General features: G+C 42.8%; 1 protein-coding gene across 1 annotated transcript in view; it reads left to right on the top strand.

Annotated features, from left to right (window-relative positions):
- The window catches only part of Asb4 (ankyrin repeat and SOCS box containing 4), a 42,894-nt gene that overhangs the window by 15,198 nt on the left and 4,073 nt on the right, over nucleotides 1-23,623 (top strand). Inside the window, exon 3 of the mRNA XM_052719897.1 lies at nucleotides 15,752-16,242. Coding sequence (XP_052575857.1) covers nucleotides 15,752-16,242 — 491 coding nt within the window. The remainder of the gene's footprint in view (nucleotides 1-15,751; nucleotides 16,243-23,623) is intronic.

Here is a 23,623-nt window from a genome sequence, read left to right on the forward strand (position 1 = left end):
ATCAAAGAAATCCAGAAGATGTATGTAATAAAGGAGATGGGAGAATCCAAGCTATCTGAAAAGTATTAAGATATTAAACTCAAGGTCCATTATGAAAAATGCAATACCTGATTATTTTTTTTCCTTAGAGGTAGTTGCTTTTACTTCTCTAGTTTGATTAGTCTGGTGTTTATATATTGCTAGATAACTACCATTTATTTACGTATGAAAACAGAAAAGATGTAAAAATGTAAGTTTTGTGGCAATCAGAACTGTAGTGGCATGATGAGGCTGTGCCTTTTTTCTCTTTTGGAGATACCTGTCTGCATTAGGCCCTTTCCTGTTCCCAGGTTACCGAGGTAGTTGTAATAACCACGAAGCTTGCTACTAACTAGGATAAAAATGTCTCTAAAAAAAAAAAATCCATATTTAGTCTTTTTTTGCTTAGATTTCTATGTACTCACTGATATTTTAAGCCTGTTTTTGCTCTAAGTTTCATTTTTACAAAGATATTTAACCTTGGTGAGTATTTTAATCAACTTCATTTCCCGGGCGTCGGGGGAGAGTCCCTTCCAGATCCTCTAGTCTTGTTCCTGTCTGGTCTGGGAACCGCTGTCTTCCTGGAGACCTTTCCTTCATCCTGACCGCCCTGTTCTCTTCAGGTCAGAGTTCCCCTCCCCAAATCACACCTTTTAAAAATCTTTGTTGGTTGCTTTTTGAGCTGACCATATCCTTAATGAGAGTTCTGAGAATTCACGCTGGAGATGCTAAACACCACTCAAGGCGATTGCTTATCCGTGATGGACAGAGAAGCCCAGGTTCATAATTACTTCCTTCTAGCAGAATAATAAGATTCCTCCACGGCCTCTGTGTTTCAAGAGGTAGCTGGAAAATCTGAAGCCAGTTTATTTTTCAGCCTTTGCTGTGACCTTCGATATTCTTTCCTGCAGAGTGTAGGGTTTGGAATTCCACAAGGGTCTGCCTGGATGCATCTCTTTTCATCTACTTTCCTGGGTCCTTCCAACCCCCACAATACTTCTCTGTCAGTTCTGGCAAATGTTCCTGAATGTTTTTTCTGCATGACTTCTTTCCTGCTTTTATATATCCTCTTCTGCAAATTGCTATCGTTTGACTATTAGTCCCCTGCCCTGCTCCTGTGGCTGCTTTCCTGTCCTGTACGTCTGTACCACTGTGCTTGCTTTCTGAAAGGCTTGCTCCAGACTGTCTGGGTTGTCTGAGAACCTCTGGCTGTCTCCTTGCATCTAAGATGGAGTGACTGAAATCCAACTGAAGTTAATTATTAGCTTCACCCACTCTGGGGAATTTGGCTAGATTAATCATTTGAGAATTTTTTTCCTGGCTATATTCCCTAAAGAAAAAAATATAACTGGCTTCTTCCTAGAGGTTTAATGCCAAATTGCCAGTATACTAGGTGGTAAGTCTCAGGTAGTGCAAATGTAGTAAATACACCTACACTCCGGGATATTACCCTCTCCTTTTCGCCAAGCTAAAATCTGCTCCTCTGTGAGGCTTAAAAAGAGCCTTTCATTCCGAGTTTTCCAAGAGCACTGTTAAATCACATGTTATGTTCTATATTCCCACAGGACATTGTTCTATTCTCATAGGATATTATTGTTTTCTTTTATGGTACTTACATTTGCTTAATTCTTTGATTAATGTCTACTTGTAAGTTTCATGAGGACAGAGCTCTTGTGTTTTTTTCTAGCATAGCTAAATGCACAGTGCATTTTGCATGTTGACTATTGGATCTGTGTTAAGTCTTCAAGCCCGAAGAAGGACTAGCTCTTGGGGAAGAGTGTAGTTAAAGGTACCCCATGACCAGTCCTGGAGAAGTTGGACGCAGTCCGCCATTCAGTTATTGCACTCTTTGCTTCTTTCCCATGTGGATTAACTTGCCAGAGGAGAGAAGTCTGATATGACACACCCAGTGTTACTTTGAGATCTAGTAAGCTGGGGATTCAAAGATTTCTGTTGATCTGGTATCACGGATGGTGTTGAATATTGCAAAAATTGAGAGACAGAAGCCGAACTGAGGATGTTGATTACTAAAATGAGGTTGTCCATGAGAGTAAACAGAACTTTTAAAAAGTATTGTGAGGAGGAGGCAAGAGAGAGAGAGAGGTGTTCCTTTTCTTTTTATGTAACACCTGGACGTAAAAAAAATGATGGAAATTCTACTCAGTGTTCAAAGTTTGAAGACAGGAAGGAGGGAGGGATAATTTATGATGTGAGGTTTCTGAGAAGTTTGGGGAGTGAGGTCCAGAGAGGGTACAAGATTGCCTTTGGAGAGGAAAACCCCACTTGTATCAGGACCTAGAGTGGAAAAGGAGGAGGATGGGGAGTTGATAGATGAGCTGTCAGGGTTTGAAGAAGTCTCCATTTGCATGGCATTTTCTTAGCAAATCAAGTCATAAGGAAACTGGGGGAAGGACAAGGATTAAGTACTGGGAGAAGACGTTTGGGATGCTGATGTTAGAGAGTAAGAAATATGTTTGGGGACAAATGCTGGGCCACCTAGAGGGGTCAGCTAAACTTTCTCACTGCCCTTTGTGATGGTACCAGTCTTGTTCTGAGGGAACCACAGCAACAGTGTGGTTCTTGCCACATGGCATTCAGCTGCTTGGGAGCAGGCTCTGAGACTATGCCTCGGCTCCCTCCCATTTAGTGCCACTTCCAGCGTGGACACTATGATGATGTGGGGGAAATTTAAAGTTTTGGCGGTAGAGGGGCTGAAATGCGGGGACACGGAGCTATCTGGAGGGGTTGGGCTGAAAATAAGGAACTCCTGGTGGACAAAGAGGACGCAGAGAAGAAGGAACAAATTCCCAGAGCGGTTATAACCAACAGTAAGCACGCAAGCTGTAAAGATAGAAGGTGAGGTCAGAGAATCGGGCGTGTGAATTAATTGGTAGTTGTGAGGGAGCAATGGCTTCGGTAATGGCCGTCCAGGCTCGGCTGTGAGTAGCAGTCAGAGGGGAGAGAAAGTCGCTGAAGGGAATGCGATCCAAAGTCTGAGAGACCAGGGCTTCTGGTCAGCTGCATGTGTAAGACACCCAAAAGAATGGCAGACATTTACAAACTGAAGGAGAATGTGATTCAGGTGTCTGAATCTACAGAAGCTGATGGGGAGATAAATGTATTCAGGTGGGAGGTTAGGTGGATGAGCTGAAGAAGCTAAAGAACTAGGGATGTTCTTTTTATTTATTTATTTTCAAGGGAATTAGGGAGTAATTGGAAGCAGCAATGGGGAGTCAGATATATGAAAAAGAACACTCAGCTATATACTGAAGGCTAGAGCTAAGCATCCTATATCCGTTGTTGGAGCTCAGAACAGAGCAAAGCTAGTTTGGTCGCCACGGTGACCAATGCCATGTCTCCGGCCTCATTAATCCTGTGTCACAAACTAAGCACTCGGCAATAGCTTCTGAATAAATGCAACAAGGCTCTGCATACTGAAAAGGGCGCATTCATGTTAAGCAGGGGAAAAAGGTTTTCAATTTCATTCATTAAACTTGAGTAAATAATTTAATATCTTTGTGTGCCAGTCCTCCAAGCTAATGAATAAGGATAAATGCTTAATGGAAAAAGCTTGCTTAATAAAGTTAACAGCACCGGCTTCACACATAGAAGAAATTGATGTTGCCAGTATATATGCACACGAAGGGGAAAATGGAAAAGAAAATAATGTATATTAAGCATGTGTAGCATGGTTGTGTCAGGTACTTTAGAACAAAGTGTCTCATTTAATCCTTCAACAAGTGTGTATAGTGCACATTATTTTCCGCATCTTATAGATGGGAAATCAGAAACTCAGAGAAGTTAAAGAAGGCTCACCCAGCCTGTCTCACCTGAGCAGACTCAGTGCTGTTTGCATTGAGTCCACGCTGGTGCTACTGTGTCTTGCTGCAAACTGTATGCTGCTCCCCCTTTGGAGACAGTGGACTGATTAAAGAATTCGACAAAAACTTTGTGCTCTCTTGACATGACTTGAGAAGTCTGACTGTTATATCAGAGTCCCACTAACTTGAAAAGAGTCAACCACCGTGGGGTGTTGAGGTGTTCTCGAAGGCTTTTCTTGAGTTTGAGGAGGAAGCTCGGTATAGCAAGTGTGCTTAATTAAAAGACATGAAAAACACTTGATGCTTCTATAACTCCCCCAAAACAATCATTTGTCCCCACTTTATCATTTCCTAGCACACCGAATATACAGTTTTATAAGCAGGCTCACCTAAGGGAGAACAATTTTGTCCTTTTGAATAGTATAGTGCCTTCATTTGGGTTTTCTGATTTTCTGTAACCATTTAAGTAAGTGGAGGTAAATGATTGAAGAAGTTATATTAAAAATCCATTCATTAATTTTCCTTAAAAATAAACTCTGTAATTAAAAGCACCACTTTGATCAGTGTCCACATTTCTGCCGCCAGCAAGAAGGAATTGCAAGATATTAAATAACAGAAAACAGCTGGTGCAAGGCAAAGCTCCGGCTTCCAGCAAGGAGATGCTGCAACGCACTCAGCTGCAGAAACAGCCTGTTGCAATGCAGAGCTCCGGCCTCTGCCCTCACCTGTTACTCAGCTGATTGTTTTAAAGTTTAATTCTTTAAAAATCCGATCACTAGCGGGCGGTGGTGGCGGCGGCGGCGGCGGCGGCGGCAGCGGCGGCGCACGCCTTTAATCCCAGCACTCGGGAGGCAGAGCCAGGTGGATCTCTGTGAGTTTGAGGCCAGCCTGGGCTACCAAGTGAGTTCTAGGAAAGGTGCAAAGCGACACAGGAAAACCTTGCCTCGAAAAAAAAAATCCAATCACTTATTATTCTGTCTTTACCTATAAAACTATTCCAGTGTATAGCCTCGAACACGAATTGGGAGGTGCTGTCCACAGCAGTCTCCAGCATTTTCAGAAGTCCAGTGAGAATCTTCCAACTGAGAGTCCTCCCACAGAGTCCTCCCCACAAGAGGCCACTTTCCCTCTCCACCTGGCTCTCTTGATTTGAAGTTTCCCCTCCAAATGTCACATGCAGTTCCCTTTCTAAGTTTTCTGCCTGGGTTTGCTATCTTCGTCTTATAGTCAGCAGCTTCTAAAACCGGAAATTAAGATGACATTTTCTTGGGCCCTGAACTACTTTATTTTTTTCCCATCAACACTTCTATAATTTTTTCTTGCTTAAAGGATCCTTGATCTCATTATCCTGTGAACATTTTAAACACCATTTAGCAGAAAGATATCAGATATGGAAACAGCAAGGCGGTGTTTTTTTTTTTTTTTTGTAGTCTTTGCAAGTAATGGCTTACAGAAGATAATCTAACCAATTCCACCAGGGGCTCAAGGGCTCAGATTTGGAGGTAATGGTTGAATCAACAAGATCCCGAGGCTTTCTTCTCAGCTTTCTATTAATCTAAGTGGGAAAACTCACAAGCAGGGAAAATAGCGGATGCGTCAGGCACATGCCAGCTCCTAAGACATTTCTACTCATTGGAAAGCCTGTGGGAACTGAAGGAGAGCCGACACTCACCTTTTCAGAGACAAAACATTTCCCTAGCAATGAGAGGAGATGCTAGCCAACACCACCGAAAAACACCCTGAATACAGCATCCCTGGCCTTTGTTCACCATGGCTTTAGGCGTTTGGTAGCCCTCCAAACCTATCTCCAATGGAAGGGCCAGACTCTGCTAAGAAGTGGCATGGGAGAAGTGGAAGGCAAATTTGCTCTCTAGAGGCAAGGTTGAATTAACCTAGGTGAATTAGGGAGAGCCTTGTGAAAAGGCTGCTGGACTTCATAATAATTGTAAGAAGTTCAGCTTTGTTGGCACATACCTGCAATGCCAGCACTTGGGGGGACTGAAACATGAGGATGGTGAGTTCTAGGCCAGCCTGGGCTACAGAGCTCAGCTTTGCCTTTGAAAAAGTTATCGTATATGGTGCCTTGTTGCACACCTGGAATTTTATCCATGCTCTCCTTAACCTTCACAACTCTCTCACGAGGTTAGCTGTATTGTCTCCATTTACAGACTTAAAACCTAGCTTAACTACTAAAACCCAACTGTCGTAAATAGATTGACCTCAGTGCAGAGGACCTGTGCTGCCCAGTAGGTGGTGCTGTCTTACCTTTGCTAGTGAGAGAGGCAGGTAAGGGAAGTCGGTCTTGGGACCGTCGTGGACTTTGCCATTGCCCTAGCCAGAGACAGTTTGTCTCCACTGTAACCTGAATGTCAACCAGCGAACTCCAATTCTCTGGTGCTTTTGACTAGGGAAAAGCACAGTTCTTTAGTACTTCCCTCCTTTGCTAACATCTCTGCTTGGATCAGGTTGGGCAGTGGGCACATGGATATCTTTGTTGTGAAAACCCAAACTCAAAAGTAATTCCTAAGAATATAAGTGCTGCAGTAAGGTTTCTTGAGTTAAAATCTTGACTCTTACTCACTAGTTGCATAAAACAGGGCTTTGAATCTTAGCCCTCACCTGTTAAACGGAGACACTGTTAGTAGGGCCAAGTGACTCTAGAGTGTTGGGGTAATGGTTAAACTAAAGAAGACCCCGAGGCCCCCAAACCTGTACGAGATCATGCATCGTACCTGGATTTTCACCTTTATGTTGTATCTGTGTAGCATCTTTGCTTCTGTCCAGGAATGCATTCTCCAAAGTCCACTATTTTAAGTATCAATTTTAGTCCTGTTACTAGGTGTGCTGTGGAAGAAGGTCCACTGATGAAATAACCCTGGGGAAGTTCTTGACGAATACAGCTTCCCTCTGTATAAGACCTCTCAGATCTTGTGCATGCTAACACTGAGTATACTTGCACAAAGCTGCACAGAAAAAGTTGCACACATTTATTTAATCATAGAGTTCTTCTTAATATGCCACACAGCACTGATATGTCACAGAACAGAATTTGGGAAATTCTGGCTTCAAGTAATGATACCAGGCTTATAGCTAGAAGAAAAATTCACATCTAGTGCAGCAAGAGCATGAGGCTTTGTGAACATCAGCCCCCCACCCCTGCTTCCCACCTGAGATAGGCTCGGGGAAGAGCAGCAGGCAGCAGAGTGAAAAGACAATCTGTCTTTCCTCAGAGTGCACTGATTCAAATGTGACTCTTATCCTCAAATCACTTTCACCCAGGGAAACAAGGGAGTAATGGGGGCAGGGAGAAAGACAAGATGGTGACGCTTTTTCACATGTGGAAAATACATGTGTGAGTTTCATATATGTGTAGGAACTGTTGGGGAGAAGAAGTGGACCAGCTGGGGGAAGAGGGAAAGGACATGATCGTGGGGGATATGAACAAGGAATAATGATGTATAAGTATGTAAGTATATTGTATATATGTAAGTATACTTATACATATATACTACTTGTGTGTAAGTATATATGTAAGTATACTTATATACATGACTTACATATATGCATATATTTACACACTTATACATCATTATCTCTTGTTCATATCCCCCACGATCATAAGCATATATGTGTGTGTGTGTCATAATAAAACCCACTATTTTGTATCATAACTAAACAAGTCAACAGCTGAACAAACACCTCCACAGACATATCTAGAATAGTATCCAATAAAATATTTAGGCATCCTGGCCAAATAAAATAAAATTAACTACCGCGTCTGCTGAAATATGTGTCCAATCTCAGGCCTATAGAATTATAAGATAATGCATTTGTGCCGTTACACGCCACTTCATTTGTGACAGTCTACTACGGAAGTGACAGAAAACTAACAGCTACCTTCTATCCTTCTATTTTTGCCTAAGCATCACCTCCAGGCATTTCTTGGTTATCAGTCTCAGTTTTCCCCGTCATAGAGAGCCCTGGGCCTAACAGATGCAAACCCTCAAATTGTGTTAGCAGAAGGTATTTCTCCAAAGTCCTTTTCCTACCTGAGCCTGGTGTCACATGTCTGTAATCTCAGGTACTCAGCAGGCTGAGTGAGGCAGGAGGACTGCAAATTCAAGATCACTTTGGTCTACAATGTGAGTGAGTTTAAGTTCAGTTTGGGCAACACAGTGAAACCTTGTCTCAAAATAAAAAGTAAAAAAAGGCTGGATGTAGCTCAGTTATAGAGTACTTGCTAGCATGATGCCCTAGGTTCAGCTCCAGTAACACACACGCACACACACACATACACACACACACACACACACACACACACACACACACACACACACACACAGGGTGGGGGGCACTGGGAGGGAGAGAGAGAGAAAGAGAGAGCAAATCTGATCACAAAGTAAGCAGAACTGTGTCCCTGGGTAAGGGAAGAAGCCTGTATTCTTTTGGTCTTTCAGATTTATAGCTGTTTTTAAAACTCCCTCAGGATTAGAGACCTGGGCTCCATTTAAGCAGATTCTCTGTGAGCCCATGGCTGTAGAAAGACTCCAGACACTGCTTCTGGATGAACAGACCCCTTGCTCATTGTCAAGGACACTGGCTCCACCAGAGACAGAATTTTCCATCCAAGATTTTGATTTTTATTGCTGCCTCTGAGTGGGGAACCCATGGCTACTCAATTGACTCCTTCTCGTCTGGTGCTTTCGGCCACCTCAGTGCCCCTTCCTGTCAGCTTCATGCCACACCAGGGCCACATCCTATATCGGTGCAGACATGGCCGCTCAACTCCGGAACTGGGCCAGGCCTCCTCTTACTCTGAGGCAAACCGAGCAGAATTGTAAAGAAAGAAGTCTGTATTCTTTTGTTTTTTTTTTTTTTCAAATTCATAGCTATTAAAAAAACAACAACACCACTTCCTTTGGATTAGCCTCTTTTTCAGTTGAATGACAATAATAGCATCTTTTTGTGCAGAAAAACATCATTTCAACAATTTCAAGTATAGATATGGTCTCACTTCATGTGCCCAACAAGATTACTCCAAGATTGTATAATAATGGTCCCTTTTCCCCGAGTCTGAGCTATTTACTCTCATCCATGGTTACTTTGCTAAATTTTAATAAGTGGTTTTTGGAATTAAAAAGATAAAAGAAAATGAAGTAAACGTGAGATGGCTGAGCTCAGGCGATACCTGCATTTTGTTTCCTAGGCATTCATCTAGAAAGATATCTTTTCTTTCGGGTTCAGTAACTTTAAAATAAACAAAATGATAAATAAACATGGGCTGTTTGAAAAACATCTGCCTCCCAGGGGATGAGAGCAATATTGTGAGGAGCCGGCTGATAAGCCTTGATATGAAAAAGATTTGCTTCAGGAGACGCAGGGAGCTAGTTTGTTATCTCTGCTTCCTGTTTTCAGCATGGCTGAAGAAACTGAACTGCGGTCATTCTGTGGTAGGAAGGCTTCTCTGAGAACAGGCAACTGTGAAGGAGGCCACTACAAGCCCAGAGCTGAGCTGCTTTGAGCTGGTTTGATCTGGTTTGCGACTCCTTTGCTGACCTGTGTTCAGCACTGTGGACTGCATCTCTTTCTCTTCCCTGCAGTGAAGTACTGGTGTGTCTGAATTCAACTATGGCTGTGCCCACCCAGTCCCATGGCTTCCATACCATCCAATGGTGTTCACTTGAGATTTCTGCCCCTCTTCCCGGGCATCCAGAACCCTCTACCCCACTCTGTCAAATTATTATTTAATAATAATGTCAAACTCCACACACTGAGAAGGAAATTGTTCCTGCCTGTTTCAGTAAATGACAGCCCTGTTCTTGCAGTAGTAGCTCCAGGGAAAACTCAGCAGGCATCTTTGTCTCCTTGCGTTCATTGTGTGTCTTACATCCCACAACGGCCCCTGTCATTTCCTCCAAAATCTCTCCAGCTGGGACCACTTCAGATTACCACCTCTATGGTCAACCAACCCCAAGCAACAGTGTTTGCTCCTGAATACTATACTAGACCTCCAGTAATGTCTTTGTTCTCGTGCTTTCTGTTAGGGTCCTAGAGAAGTCCCACAAAAGACCACCATCCATGTATGCAGTCAACAAGAGTGTTCATTATCCAGCATGCTGGGGCCAACCATCCTACACAAAGGCAAAATGGTGAAGACCCAGAGAGGGACATGTGGGCTCTTCTGAAGCACAGCTATGAGGAGGTCCTAGGGCAGTTAGGTCATTTTGGATATGGTTGACTTAAGCAAGTGGCAATCATATTAGTACGTTCTAATTGACCAGGGCTAGTCAGGGGCTAATCAGGGTTACCGTTTTCCATTTTGGGGCAGGCCTGAACAAGTCCTAGGCTTTGTCCTTATTTGGTTATCATCTTGAGCTGTTTATGGCTCATCCCATCAGGCCTCCTTGTCCTTGCCATCAGGGGTGTCCTTCGTTTGTGGCTCTTCCTCAGCAACTGCTTGCTCGGTTCCAAAAAGCAGGGACCAAGCCCTAGTTCTTAACTGAGTTATTAGGGTAGGCTGTCATGCCTGGCTCTCTCACTTTCTTCTACCCAGCCAACCACAGTGACAAAGGTGGAGGTGACTGGTTCATCTCCATAGTGCAGTGAAAAGTTCACATGGGGATTTCCAGTTTATTTCTCCCTGAGAAATAGCCGTGGATCACTTGGTTAAGGAGACTCCATATCATGATAAAAAAGCCACAACACTGATTAGACTGGACTTCCTGAGAGAGCAAACAGAGGACATTTGGTTCTCCAGGGGGAAGTGAGTGAAGAACCTCTGTTGCTTTGTGCTTCAGGCGTTTGAACGGTGTGACTGAGCACACTTAACCTACGCAATGGGAAATTATCATATGATGGCACTCAAAGAAAAGCTGAATGACTTAGTGAAGGTCGCCTGGAAAACTTGAACCAGTGACTCAAAGTGAACCTGACAGTGTGAGCATGGGTAAGCATCTCTCAGAGGACCCATCGCAGACAAGCTCTCTTGGGTCTTCGGTAATGTCAATGCAATTATCCCCAGAAGAATCTACAACTGTGACTGTGATTATGTTGAAAGGACTACCCACAACGGCTTGCAGAATGGTATCAGGATAGAGAGAAAAGAAAGAAAGAGCCAGAGACCTCTGTCTTCCATGAAAATAGAGGAGTCATTGGAGTTGGTGAGATTACCCGTAAGAAAGGACAAACAAACAAACAAACAAACAAAAGACCCCGAAAACCTCATTGTGGTTTCAAAAACAGCCTACAGAGATTGAGGAAATGATGGTTCTTGCCAACACAGAAGAAATCGGTTCCCAGATTCACACCATAGAGAGTGAAAGTTCTAGAGTAAGGGGACTGTAAGGACAATGGTCTTCCGTTTGAGATTTCATTTAAGACAAGACTATGGAAGATACATAGAAATATCTTTGCTTTAGGTTGTAGACAGAAAGGACAAAATTGAAAGAAGAACAAAGCAGCCAACGGAAAATATGCTTTGATGATAGTTAATAGCAAGCTTGACACTGTATAAAATTACATCTTGGACAAAGAAGCCGACTTGAAAAACAGTAACAGAAATCATGGAAAATGAAAAGCTCTGAACAGGAGAAAAATGAGGTCTAACCTTTGCATAATAGATGTCTTGAAAATAATGCTAGTGTTAATAAGTGAGACACAGCAGGTAAAGCCCTTGGGGAATGCTCCAGAATAGATTTTATTAGCATATTCATAAAGGAGCCCTGACCAAACATGCTGTGTTTTACCTGCATACAGAACTGCTTCACCCTTCAAACCCAGGCAGGTGTAGTTCAAGCCAGTGAGACTAAGTGGAAAGGAACCAATGTGAGGCAACCCCTGAAGCGGCCCACTGAATGAGAACGGAACTTCTCTGTGAAGTTAGTAGACTCAGTCAGTTTCTTCCTAAGACCTTTACTATGCATCTGTTTTAATATTTCCTTTGCATTCTCACGGGTGCCACAGGTCACTGTTACCCACGAGGCATGAATGTTTCATCCTAGTGACCTTTTCTAAGAAAAGTGTAGTTTTCCATGATGATGTGAAAAAGGAGGTCAGGATAAATTGCTGTGTTTTCATTTGTATCCTTGAGGATTGTGACTGAAAAATGGCGAGAAGGGATTTCTTGTCAATGATGGTGTCTTGATAAATGAATAGGTAGCAATTTATTTAGAGTTTAGATTGCTGTGGTAAAATACCAAGACCAAAAGCAACTTGAGAAGGAAAGTGTGTTTATTTCAGCTTACAAATCTCAGGTCTCACTCCACTGCTGAGGGAACTCAAGACAGGAACCTGGAGGCAGGAGCTGATGCAAAGGCCACGGAGGAGTGCAGCTCACTGGCCTTGAACTCACTCTATTTAATGAAGCTAAAGCTAGGTATACTCAATAGTGCAGCTGCTGCATTCATAGACATAGAAGCCAGAGAAACTCCTACACATGAGCACCACTAGCATGCGAGAATATGTCAGAATTCCCAAAACAGTAGGGTTTGGAATAGCCTGAAATGAGAAATGTCTCTCATTAGTAGCAAGGACAAACTGTGGATAACTTACGCTGAGAGACAGAACCAGCAAAAAGAACAGAGTAGCAAACATCTCAACAGAATGCTGAGTGAAGAGAGCAACACAGAACAGTATGCTCATATGGTTCTTGTGTTCAAACTTAGAAAGAAACCAAACCATCTGCTTTAAAGTTCTACACACACATTGTAAGACTAAAAAGGAGTGCAAAGATTTTCCTATGTGAACAGGTTTGTGAAGCAGCTATAGTCACCTCTAGCTGGATGAAGTTGTCATCGGGCAGAGAATAGAGGGCAGGGAGCTCCTTTACATCAAGAACTGTTTTCACATCAGAGCATGGTGGTGCATGGCTTTAATCTCAGCACTCAGAAGGCAGAGGTATGTTGGTCTCTGTGAGTTAGAGGAGAGACCAGCCTGGGCTATATTAGTGAGCCCTTGTCTCAGAGAGGGAGGGTGTGTTTGCTTTCTTCAACTGGGGTATGATTACAATAACGTTGAAGCTGTGCAAATTTAAAATTAAATTTGTGTGTATCAAGATGCATCCATTACATTATAAGCTTGAGTTGCATCCCTCGTGTAGAAGTCCCAGTCTCTAACACTTCAGCCTGTGACTGTGCTGGAATCAGTTCCTGAAGATACCATCGCTGGGATAGCAAGCTGTTATGAGCCTATTGCAGTATCTGAGGCATTCTTCTTTATGAAGAAACAGACATCGCCACATGGACACAGAGGTCAAGATTGACATGATACTTCTACAAGCAATGGGCCACCAAGGCTCACCAGCCGTCACCAGAAGCTGAGATGGATTTTCTTTCTGAGCCTCCAGAGAGAACTGGCCCTGCAGACACCTTGATGTCAGACTAGTCTACACTGCTGCGGGGAGATTCACTTCTCTTATTTTAAGTTTTATCATGGAAGCTGTTGACAACTAATATATTGTACCTTCCTGTGAAAAAGTAATTGTAAAAGTCCCCCCCAATGTCACACTTCTGATCTCTAATTTCTTGGAGAAATCAAAAGAATCTAAAATAAAAAAGCATTATATATTCTTTTGGAAAGTTCTTGCCAGAGATACAATTCAAACATAAAAATGAAAAGTTCCATCTCAGAAAAGGTGACTGTGCCATGAATTCAGTTATCCCAAGAGGTCAAGGATCGAGAGTAAACGTCCAAGTCCATTAAAAGACAAAGGCAGCGGTTCACTCTCAGTTGGCCTGTAAAAATTTCATCCTGAGTCTTTGATTTCGTTTCTTACTGGAAATTCTCCAGCAGTTGAAGTGACCCTGCACATGGCTTCTGGGAAGACATTTGTATTTATTCCATTTCACTCAAAAGCAGGTACTCTTCTGGAAAGAAGACCCCACCCAGAACCCTTCCAGGTCAGAATACTGAGGACCACGGTGAAGATGGCTTTGATTATAGTTCCACCTTCTGCAAACGAGAAGAGCTCAGTGTCTGGCCAGCCACATGCTTGGAGAAACCTCACTGGAGAGATGATTCCTTACCTAGACATTGGGCATGCTTGTGGGAGAATTCCCTTCTTAAATATATTCTGAATAATCAGGGGATGCTGTAAATAAAGCCAAGAAGGAGCTATCCATGTGGGAAAACCATATTTAAATTTATAAAATGTATTCGCATTTCTGCTACATCGGGTTTTCATACAGCAAACAATATAAAATTTCCTGCAGAAAAATAATAATGAGGGAGAATAGAATTGTAATAAGGGATTTTATTTCAAGCCAGCCTGTCTGCTTGCAAATTTCTGCTTGCAAGCTCACTAGCTTGGTGTACTTTGTGCAAAATGTTAACCCAAGATTGACTTTCTCCAACTGTAAAATCAGGGTAGAAAACTGCATCTACCTCAGAGTGCTGGAAAGAGTCCATGAGTGTGTGAAATGCATTTAGATTGCAATGCTGTACTTGGTTCAATTCCAAATTAACATTAGATATAGCAATAACATTAACACTAACACCAATAATAATAATAATAATAATAATAATAATAATAATAACAATCTCTTCAGACATATTTAAAGTACCTATGAAAATTTCCAATAGAATTATTTATGACACTGACCTTTAGGGGTTATTTGGTCTACCCCTTCAAATTAGGCAAGGAAGGAAATTTCTAGTTTCTCAGGTTAATCATTCTAAATACTTAATATTTCTTATCAGAAAAACAAAATTCAAACTGGTTTCCTGGTCTGCTAAGTTGGTGGGTTGCATGAAATCATTTCTAAGGCACCATCCAAACATGAACAATTGTCTATGAAATGTTTTTGTCAACTACTGTCCATGTTTTTTTTTCTTTTGGTGATTACTTCCATAATGCTAACTTCAACACTTCTCAATGCAAACTATGACCTTTAGATTGTTTTGGTGCTAAAGATTGTGCGTGTGTGTGTGTGTGTGTGTGTGTGTGTGTGTGTGTATACATGTGCCCATGTGTGTGCATGTTTGTGTTCATTATATTCCAAAGACATAGCTTCCATGATGCTGTGTTCTCAGCCTAACTACTGGGAACCTTTCATGTCACCAGTCTATTAGCATCAAACTTGAGATCCACCTGCTTTGAAAGACAAGAAAGATACTGTTTTGTAAAACACTTAAAACAATTTTTAGGGACTGGAGAGATGGTTTGGTGGTTAAGAAGACTTGTTGCCTTTGCAGAGGACATGGTTTCAGCACCCAGAATTCACAGCACCCAGAAAATCACATATAACTCCAGTTCAAGGGGCTTCTGCATGCATATGGTGCACATAGAGACAAGTGGAGCACACATATACACATAAGTAAAAATTAAAAGCCCTACACATTTTAATGTGGCATGACCTACAGTTTTTTTTAAAATAGCCTTCAGTTTATATTTAAAATTTTACTTATTTGTCTCTTATTATTTGTGTGTTTGTGAACATGTGCATGGAACTCACAGGACCATTTGTGGATTTTGAACCACCATGTGCATCTCAGATATCCAACTCAAGTAGTCAGATTTTGGTGGCAAGCTTCTTTGCCTGTTGCCAAACTTTTAACATTAAAAAATTCAAGATAATGTATTTCAACAGTGTTTGACATTGCAGTGATAGAAAATATTTTGTTATAGACATCATTTACTTCCACATCCACCTGGGAATGAAGAGTTGGAGTCCAGCATTGCTTGAGGCTTTGGGAAAGATCGTTAACTACTCTTCTGGGGTACATTTGTTGGTAGTCAGGAGGACAGTAGTGGAGGAGCAGTTTAAACTAGAGCCAGGAATGGCCCTTTATGGCTGGGCAGGAGTCACGCGTGACAGGCAGAGAACCTGTGAGAAAGAGTCTTGCTCATATGTATGAAAGAACCATAAACACAGACACGTGTTTAAATAGTGGTCTGCTTCCATTTCCCTTCACAGGTGCAAACGTGAACATGAAAACCAACAACCAGGATGAGGAGACACCCCTGCACACGGCTGCCCACTTCGGCCTCTCTGAGCTGGTGGCCTTCTACGTGGAGAACGGGGCCATCGTCGACAGCATGAACGCCCACATGGAGACTCCGCTGGCCGTGGCCACCTACTGGGCCCTGCGCTTCAAGGAGCAGGAGTACAGCAGGGAACACCACCTCATCTGCCGCACGCTGCTGGACAACAACGCTGAAGTCAACGCCCGTGATGACGACTTCAAGTCCCCTCTGCACAAGGCTGCCTGGAATTGCGACCACGTGCTCATGCACATGATGCTGGATGCGGGTGCCGAGGCCAACCTCATGGATATCAACGGCTGTGCAGCCATCCAGTACGTGCTGAAGGTCACCTCTGTGCGCCCTGCTGCACAGCCCGAGGTCTGCTACCAGCTGCTGCTGAACTATGGGGCTGCACGCATCTACCCCCCACAGTTCCACAAGGTGAGGCTGCATCCCGGCTCTAGCTCAAATAGAGATGTGCCCTTCAGTCTCCAGGTGATTCCAACTTGTTCAAGACTTGAGTCCTGAACAGCCATGTCTGACCTCTGTAAGACCTCCCCATCCTTCTCTACATCTGTTTGAAATTTGGGCAGGAGTTAGAAAGTCAGCTCATGAGGGACAAACAATTATTCCTACTCAATGTTTGGTCTAAAGACTGCATAACTTGCTTTGGAATGAGTTAGCTTACAGCCAGGAAAGAGCTGCACAGTCTTCCAGTTTGACAAAAGCTGACAATAATGTCAACCAACACAAAGGGACCAATGATGACTTATAATGAGTTCAGTAGATTGTTATAAACATTTTGTATTTGTTAATTTGATTCCTTCAATAATTCTGTAAGGGATGCATTGTCCCTGTTCTCCAGCAGAGGATACTGAGGCATCCAGTCACCTCACTTCTGAGCTCCTGCAGTGGTGGGATTAGGATCTGACCTTAGATAATTTGATTCAAGGATTTATTCACATCATACCATACAGCATGACCTCTGTGCTGAATAATACTAATTAATAATCTCTAATGGGCTGGCAGGGACCAGATGCTAATGATGTTGATATGACCAAGACAAGGTATCTACTCAAGTAGCTTAGAGTCTGTTGGGAAAGAAAAACACACAGAGAGGTCATTTCAATATGCACAGTCCGTGATAAAGTAGAGGAATGCAGGAGATGCTAACATCAGGTTAATGATGATCATTAATTTGGTAGTCAAAACGGATTTAACATTTAAAATAAACCAGATGACCCCGCCATTCTAAAACCTGAAAGAGGCTGAGAAACCTGAGGACTAGTCCATCTGGGGTGGGGCTAGCACCTCCCGTACATGTATAATGTTAGTGCATCCCGCCTGAGTGTTCGTCTTACTCTGGTAAGAGGTCAAGAACTCACCTGTGCTCCTGCGATGTGAGGACAAGTTAGAGGAAAAGCACTAAAGATGGGAGCAGTTAGAAGCGGTGGCACATACGATCCTGTTGGTCCGGCACTGGAGAGGTATAGGCGGGAGGCCAGCCTGGGTCATATAGTAAGGCCTTGTCTCATAAAATTGAAAGGAAAAAAAAAACCCCAACCAACTGAACAAACAAAAAAGAAAAGAAAAGAATAAAAATCATTTAAGAGTGGTGAGTTCAACAAGGAAAAACTCCAGATAATCCAAAGGCATTCAGTGACTGAGTTAAGAAGTAGTAGGATCAGTGCTGCCGAACTCAACAGGGAATTTTCACTTGGTTGTCAGTGTCTTTACTGTGGGTTAATTTTCTTCCCTTAAACTTAGGTATAAAGCAGAGGACACTCCCAGACTTACTAACAGCTTCATGGTTAATTCCAAATGGTTCTTTGGTGGCCATGTGTTACAGTCCCACTGAAGTCTGACTCAGGATCCCAGTGCTCAGAGAGTACTATCTGTGGCATTTTCTGTTCTGAGTTGCTTGCTTTGACTCCCTGGATTTCAGGTGAAATAAGAGCCTGGTCCTAACTGTCGACTTCTATGATGTATGAGCACACAGCCGTCTTTCACCTGGGTATCTGTCTCTAAAACACTTTCTCTATCGTTTATACAATCACCCGGATGGCCGCCTACTGCTGACGTATGGCCCACAAAAGCTCATACGCAACCTGCAAACCTTTACCTCTTTGTTTCAGGCTATACCAGGGGCTTCTCTGTCCTTCTGAACCAAGTTTTGTATTTATTCCAGATTTTAACTAGTCATGATACTTGTCTCAGGATATCTGTTAAATATGTCTAAAAATGTCAAGCATCTGTAGGCACTTTACCTCTACACATTTTCTGTAATTTCTCCTTCCTTGCTTTTTTTTTTTTATCTCCATTTGGTCTTCTATAGCTCATTCATTTTAGAATAAAAACAATAAAAGGAATTTTCATCAGATTTTGGCCCTGCTACTCTCATAAGGGAGTGATTGAATAAATTACTACCTTCCTAAGCCTCAGTTTCCCCATCTGTGAAATGGGTATTCTTGGCTTAAATTCTTTGGCAACAGTATGTGAACACCGTCTTTTATCAGAAGGAAATTTACACCTGTTCACAGTGCACCACACACACACTTAGAGGACGGGACCAGACACTTCTTACGCTTTTTCTTGAGTTGCTTTCAGTCCTTGCAGACTGGCATCCCACTTCTTACCCTCACTGCCTCTCTGTATCTATAAACATCTCTCCTGTTGCCCATTTTCCCCTCCTTGTGTCCCATCCACACCAGGCTCTTCTTATTATTACTTATAGCAGAATGCCAAAAGTCAAGCAAACTGTCTCCTCACCACAACTCACTTTAGAAAGTGTATTTGGGTGGGCTGGGGAGCAATTAAGAGCATTTGCTGTTCTTGCAGAGGACCCAGGTTCAGTTCCCATCACCCACGTCGGGGGGCTCCCGACAGCCTCTAACTCTAGCTCCTGGCTTCACACACACATGCACATTAAAATGAATAAGTAAGTAAAATTTAAAATCAAAGCTTATTTTCTACATCTATGCCCTCGTACCATTTCCTTCTAGAGAGCAGGCTGGAGGGGATGCAGGTGACAAAGGTACCAGGGAAGTGTGTTGTCCCACTCTGTCAGTCAGTCTGACAGTCAGGAATGTCTTCTTCTGTTTTTTTTTTTTTTTTTAATTGCATGAGATACTATTTCAGAAATTTTCAGCGTGGTTCCTGGTGCATGGTAGCCTTTAGCAGATGATGCCGTGGGTCTTAAGATAGTATCAAACATTTTTGAGCACTAAATCATTGCTGTGGGCTCTGCTAGACTCACTGGATGTTCCCAGCTCAGGGAAGGGTTCTACTGGGATGTGCCTGTGGACCGAAATGCTGAACTCAGTCCTGAAGCTCATTGCTGAGTGAGCCTGTGTATCATGTCTCTCACACCCCTTCTCATTCTTTTTTGAATGCCAAATTAGTGAGAAGAGACTTTCAAAGTGCTTCTCTTTGGGGGTAAGAAGTCTTGGGGGTTTGTGGAGGTCCGAAGTCTTTCCCACACAGACGATTGGTTCTCTGCTATTAGGAGCAGAGGTCTAGTGATGCTGAACACAGTGTCTACCTGGCTGTGTACTTGCTGTACTAATTTTGAACACCTATCTCCAAGTTTCCTGTTTGAATCGTGCAGGTAGTAGCATGAATTATTCAGCAACATTTAAGAAGAGAGTGGGTGTGGCGTGCCCACTAGTCTGGTGAGGATGTTCAGCCGATTTCCCTGTCCTCCTCTTCCTTGTCATGTGTGCCTTCGGGGCAGGATAAGACCTTCTGGTACTGGCCCTGCTTGGTGGCTCCTCCAGCCCTGACAATAAGCACACAGTCTTGTGTCCCAGGGAAGGCTGGCTGCACCGTCAATGTTTTCCTGCTTGCTTTTGTTTGCTCCTCTAGCTTGCTGTGGTCTGGCTGATTGCTAAGGAGATTCAGCATAGACTTGGCTCCTCGTGCCTGCTATTGTCAACAGTTTCATTGCTACCCCCCCTCAGATGTGTGTGAGAATGGGAGGGCGGAAGAAAAACTGTTCAATTTACTATGCAGATGCCTGAAAGTGATTTAGAACACTACTCCGCAGCCCAACTCTCCTAAGAGAAAGTCATCTTTAGGACAGGCAAAACGACTGCCTCATTTATCCAGAAGATAAAGTGATTTGTTCTCTCCTGGATGGGGAATTCAGTTTCCTTATTTACAAGGAGCAAGGTCACAGCTGCAGATGCTGTCGTCCCCATGCAAAGTGGATGGAGCAAGAGTGCATTTCACTGAGAGCCACTGTATAAATTACATAAGCTAGATGGTGGAGGGTGGGGAGAAAGATAGGGTCTGCGATTGCTTTTCAGGGTACAAAAGGACACTTGGTTTTTTCTCTCCTAGCATAATTCAAAAGGAAGCGACACCCCAGGGAGCCAAAATCGAGATTTCTTGTAGGGCAAGAAAGACATTTTTTTCTTTTCTAGTGAAGGGAAAGATAATGTGAGGATTTGGGGGAGGTAAGGGTGGTTTCTGCCATTGAACAATGTTGTGTGTGAAGCTCATTGCTCAAGGTTCCCTTGATAGAAAGTGGGTTGTTTGTTTAATTTTGGTTTTTGGGTTTTTTCTTTTCTTTTTTTTTTTGGTGTGTACAAAAATATAGCACTATGTAAGACTCAAGGCAGCTTTAGGGTAGTTTCTTACTAAAGTATCTTACAAGTGGTATTTGAAAAAGTTTGGGGAACATCTTTCTCTCTTTCCCTCTGTGTGCACGTGTGTGTGTGTGTGCAGGTGTGTGTCAGGGTGTGCATGTACATGTGTATGTGTATTTGGAGGTGGAGGTCAACTTAAGGTCTACTTCATCAGTCATGTTCCCACTGTATTTTGGGGATCCTGGAGTTGACTGGTTAGTTAAACTGACTGGCCAGAAAGCTCCTGAGATGGGATTCCCTTTTCTCTGCCTCCCTAGCACTGGGAATAAGATGCCAATCTTTTCAGAGGGTCTTGGGGATGGACCCCCAGTTCTGTGCTTGCCCAAAGTACTTAATCCACTGAGTCACCTGTCCTGCCCCTTGAATTTGCATCATATTTATTTGTGCTTTTAGGGGACAGATGATAAGGGGTGGCATCCAAACTGCTCTCCAGTCATCCCTGTTTTAGAAAGAGATTTCATCTCTGTCTAGTTCTTGTGCTGTGGTGGAGGAAAGAGTCACTAAAGAATGACAGAATGTCACTCTGCTCCTCAGATCAGCCAAGGCTAACCAGAGGCTGTGACTTCTGCTTTGGGCCCACAGCGGTTCACTGTCATGTGATAGTCTAGGTTTCCGGCAGTCAGTGGAGAGTGATGTTTTTGAGTTTTCTACCTATTTATTTATTCATTTTGGCCTGGGTGAAATAGTTACTGAGGCCTGAGAAGATGAGCCCAGTTGTATTAGCTCCAGAAGCCTGAAGAGCCTGAAATGGCAGGAAGCTGTCAGGCTAGAAAGGATCCTTTCAGGATTGGAGAATCAAGCCTTCTGGAAGACTTAGTAGAGCATCAGAAAAACTGATGCCAGCAGTGGAGGTTTTGGGCCTGCGGCATTCGAAAAATGTAGGAGGTCAGGATTTGGAACCAGCAAATTTTTTTTTACTCTAATGGAAGCTGAAAAGTTAATCGTTCTCTTTTACATGGGAGGATGTCAAGTGTAAACGGAAGCAGAAGATGTGTGAAGTTTAGCTTCTAACCTGTGAATATAGACAATCCTGTATGCATAACTTCGTTTGAACCTTTTCTGGCTAGAACCAGAAATAGGATTACCAGTCAGAATACTAGGTGCTAAATTAAATGTGAATTTCAGATAAATAACAAGTAAGTTTTAGCATGAACCCCTTTCAAGCAATATTTGGGGACATATATGAAAACTTGTCTATGAGAAATTCATCCTTAACCATGATACCATATTATAAAGACTGCCAGCTCTAATAAGATGGCAATGTGTTGTAAGAGAAAAACATCTCATAGCAAACTCTCATCTGCTTCCATTTCCACAAGGAGGTGGGTAAGGAAGACCCAGAGACAGATAACCTAGGTTGCTATATGGACACGTCCCATGTTGGTATCACCAGCTCGCCTCCCATGAAGAAGTGGTCTAGTTTGGGCTTAGTGTAGAGGTATTTGCTCAGTGTTGGGACATAATTCCCCACCCTGACAGCGGCAAACCTAGCTGGAAGTTAATTTTTCAAGGGTCAGAGTCTCTGACGTTTTAGAGGTCCCAGTAGTACTCGGTGACAGGCTCCAGCCACTTGCTTACCTCGCCGTGGGCCTGTGATCCAAGGTTGCTCTTTGCCTTTATAGAGCTAGCTGAAAAACTTTGTGACAGTAGCTAGAATATTTCTCTCACTAAACACGTATTTAAGTCATGCTCATTGCCAGCCAGTCAATGGACAGACTAGCTCTGATCCTTTCTTGATTTGAAGCTTCAATATTTTTATTTAACACGTGGTAGCTTGCCATTTTGCTTCTTTAAATAAGGATAACTGAAAGCAGGTTTTGCGCTGTGTTGGCTCACAGTAGCCCACAAGACCTGACTGAAATCATCTACAATGTTGAGAGCTAATTAAATACAGTTATCATTAACTATTAAATCACATAAGCTTACAATTGATAAAGTAACCAGAGCCAGAGCACACATTTTAAAATACATTGCTTATTGATTCTTTTCTTAACGTGTTCTCATTACTTTACTCTATGTACTTGTTAACTGTATCTCGTGTGTGTGTGTGTGTGTGTGTGTGTGTGTGTGTGTGTGTGTGCGTGCGTGTGTGTGTGTGTGTGTGTGTGTGTGTGTGTGTGTAAAGACACTATATAATACTATTTAGGCATGGATTTATTGTCTCACTGATATCTAGACTTAGGAAAGTATTTTCCTGATACAGTCATAGCCTATGCTGACTTCTGTGGTCTAGACATTCCTGTTGTGGTTTGTTTCAGGCTATGCAGGGACAGTTGGGAAGATACAAATGTCATAGATACGGTGACCATGTAGCTTGTCCCTCCTTTCTGTAATATCTATTGCTCATGGCCCTACTCAGTCTCATAGCATCTACTTGTTCCTTAACTCATTGGAGCTGGATTTCATTACAAGCTATTTAGAAGAGAACTTTCGTGTTCATTGTTTCAAGTTCTGGTAAAATACCACCTGAGCTGGTAGCCTGTGTTTTCCACTTTGCTATTCTGTGTTCAGCCGACTGAGAGATGGAGGGGACTGAGTTGGTTTACTAAACCTTAGACCCAGAGAACATGTGAGATCTTTGTTCATCAGGGTGGCAAGACCCCAGAAATAGGCTCAGCTCCTAGGGAAAGACCTGTAGTCAGAGGGCAGAAAATTCATTTCAGAGTGGAGTTTGAGATTCTCCATGTGGCTGATAGTTAAACAGTATATGTAATGAGTTTTCCACAGTGAAGATGGTTTTCTGATCTCCAGTTGTTTGTTATCCTCACCTTTTAAAAAATGGGTTCTTTATTCATAAGGGAGTGTTACTTATGGGGACTAAAACCCTGAATGCTACAACATGGAAGGTCTCAAAAGTGAGGATGTGTCATTTCTTCTGTTCGTCATTCTCAGTTATCCTTCAGGATCTGGTTCATACTTTTCTCCATTCACCTAAAAAGTGGTGGAAGAGCTTTGGTGGACACAGAAGCTTCTGTGGAGGGTAATTGTGCGTGTGTGTGTGTGTGTGTGTGTGTGTGTGTGTGTGTGTGTGTGTGTATGTGATGGGTAAGGAGTCAACATGGAGAGTAGTCCTAGCAAGAGAAATGGGCGTTCCAAATTGTGGCATCTGTAAAACTCACACAAATCTTCCTGCTTCCTACGTGCAGCAGAGATCACTGTAGAAGGCTCCATGT

This window comes from Peromyscus californicus, unplaced genomic scaffold, assembly GCF_007827085.1.
Source record: "Peromyscus californicus insignis strain IS unplaced genomic scaffold, ASM782708v3 Scaffold_6__1_contigs__length_162567912, whole genome shotgun sequence".
NCBI lineage: Eukaryota > Metazoa > Chordata > Mammalia > Rodentia > Cricetidae > Peromyscus > Peromyscus californicus.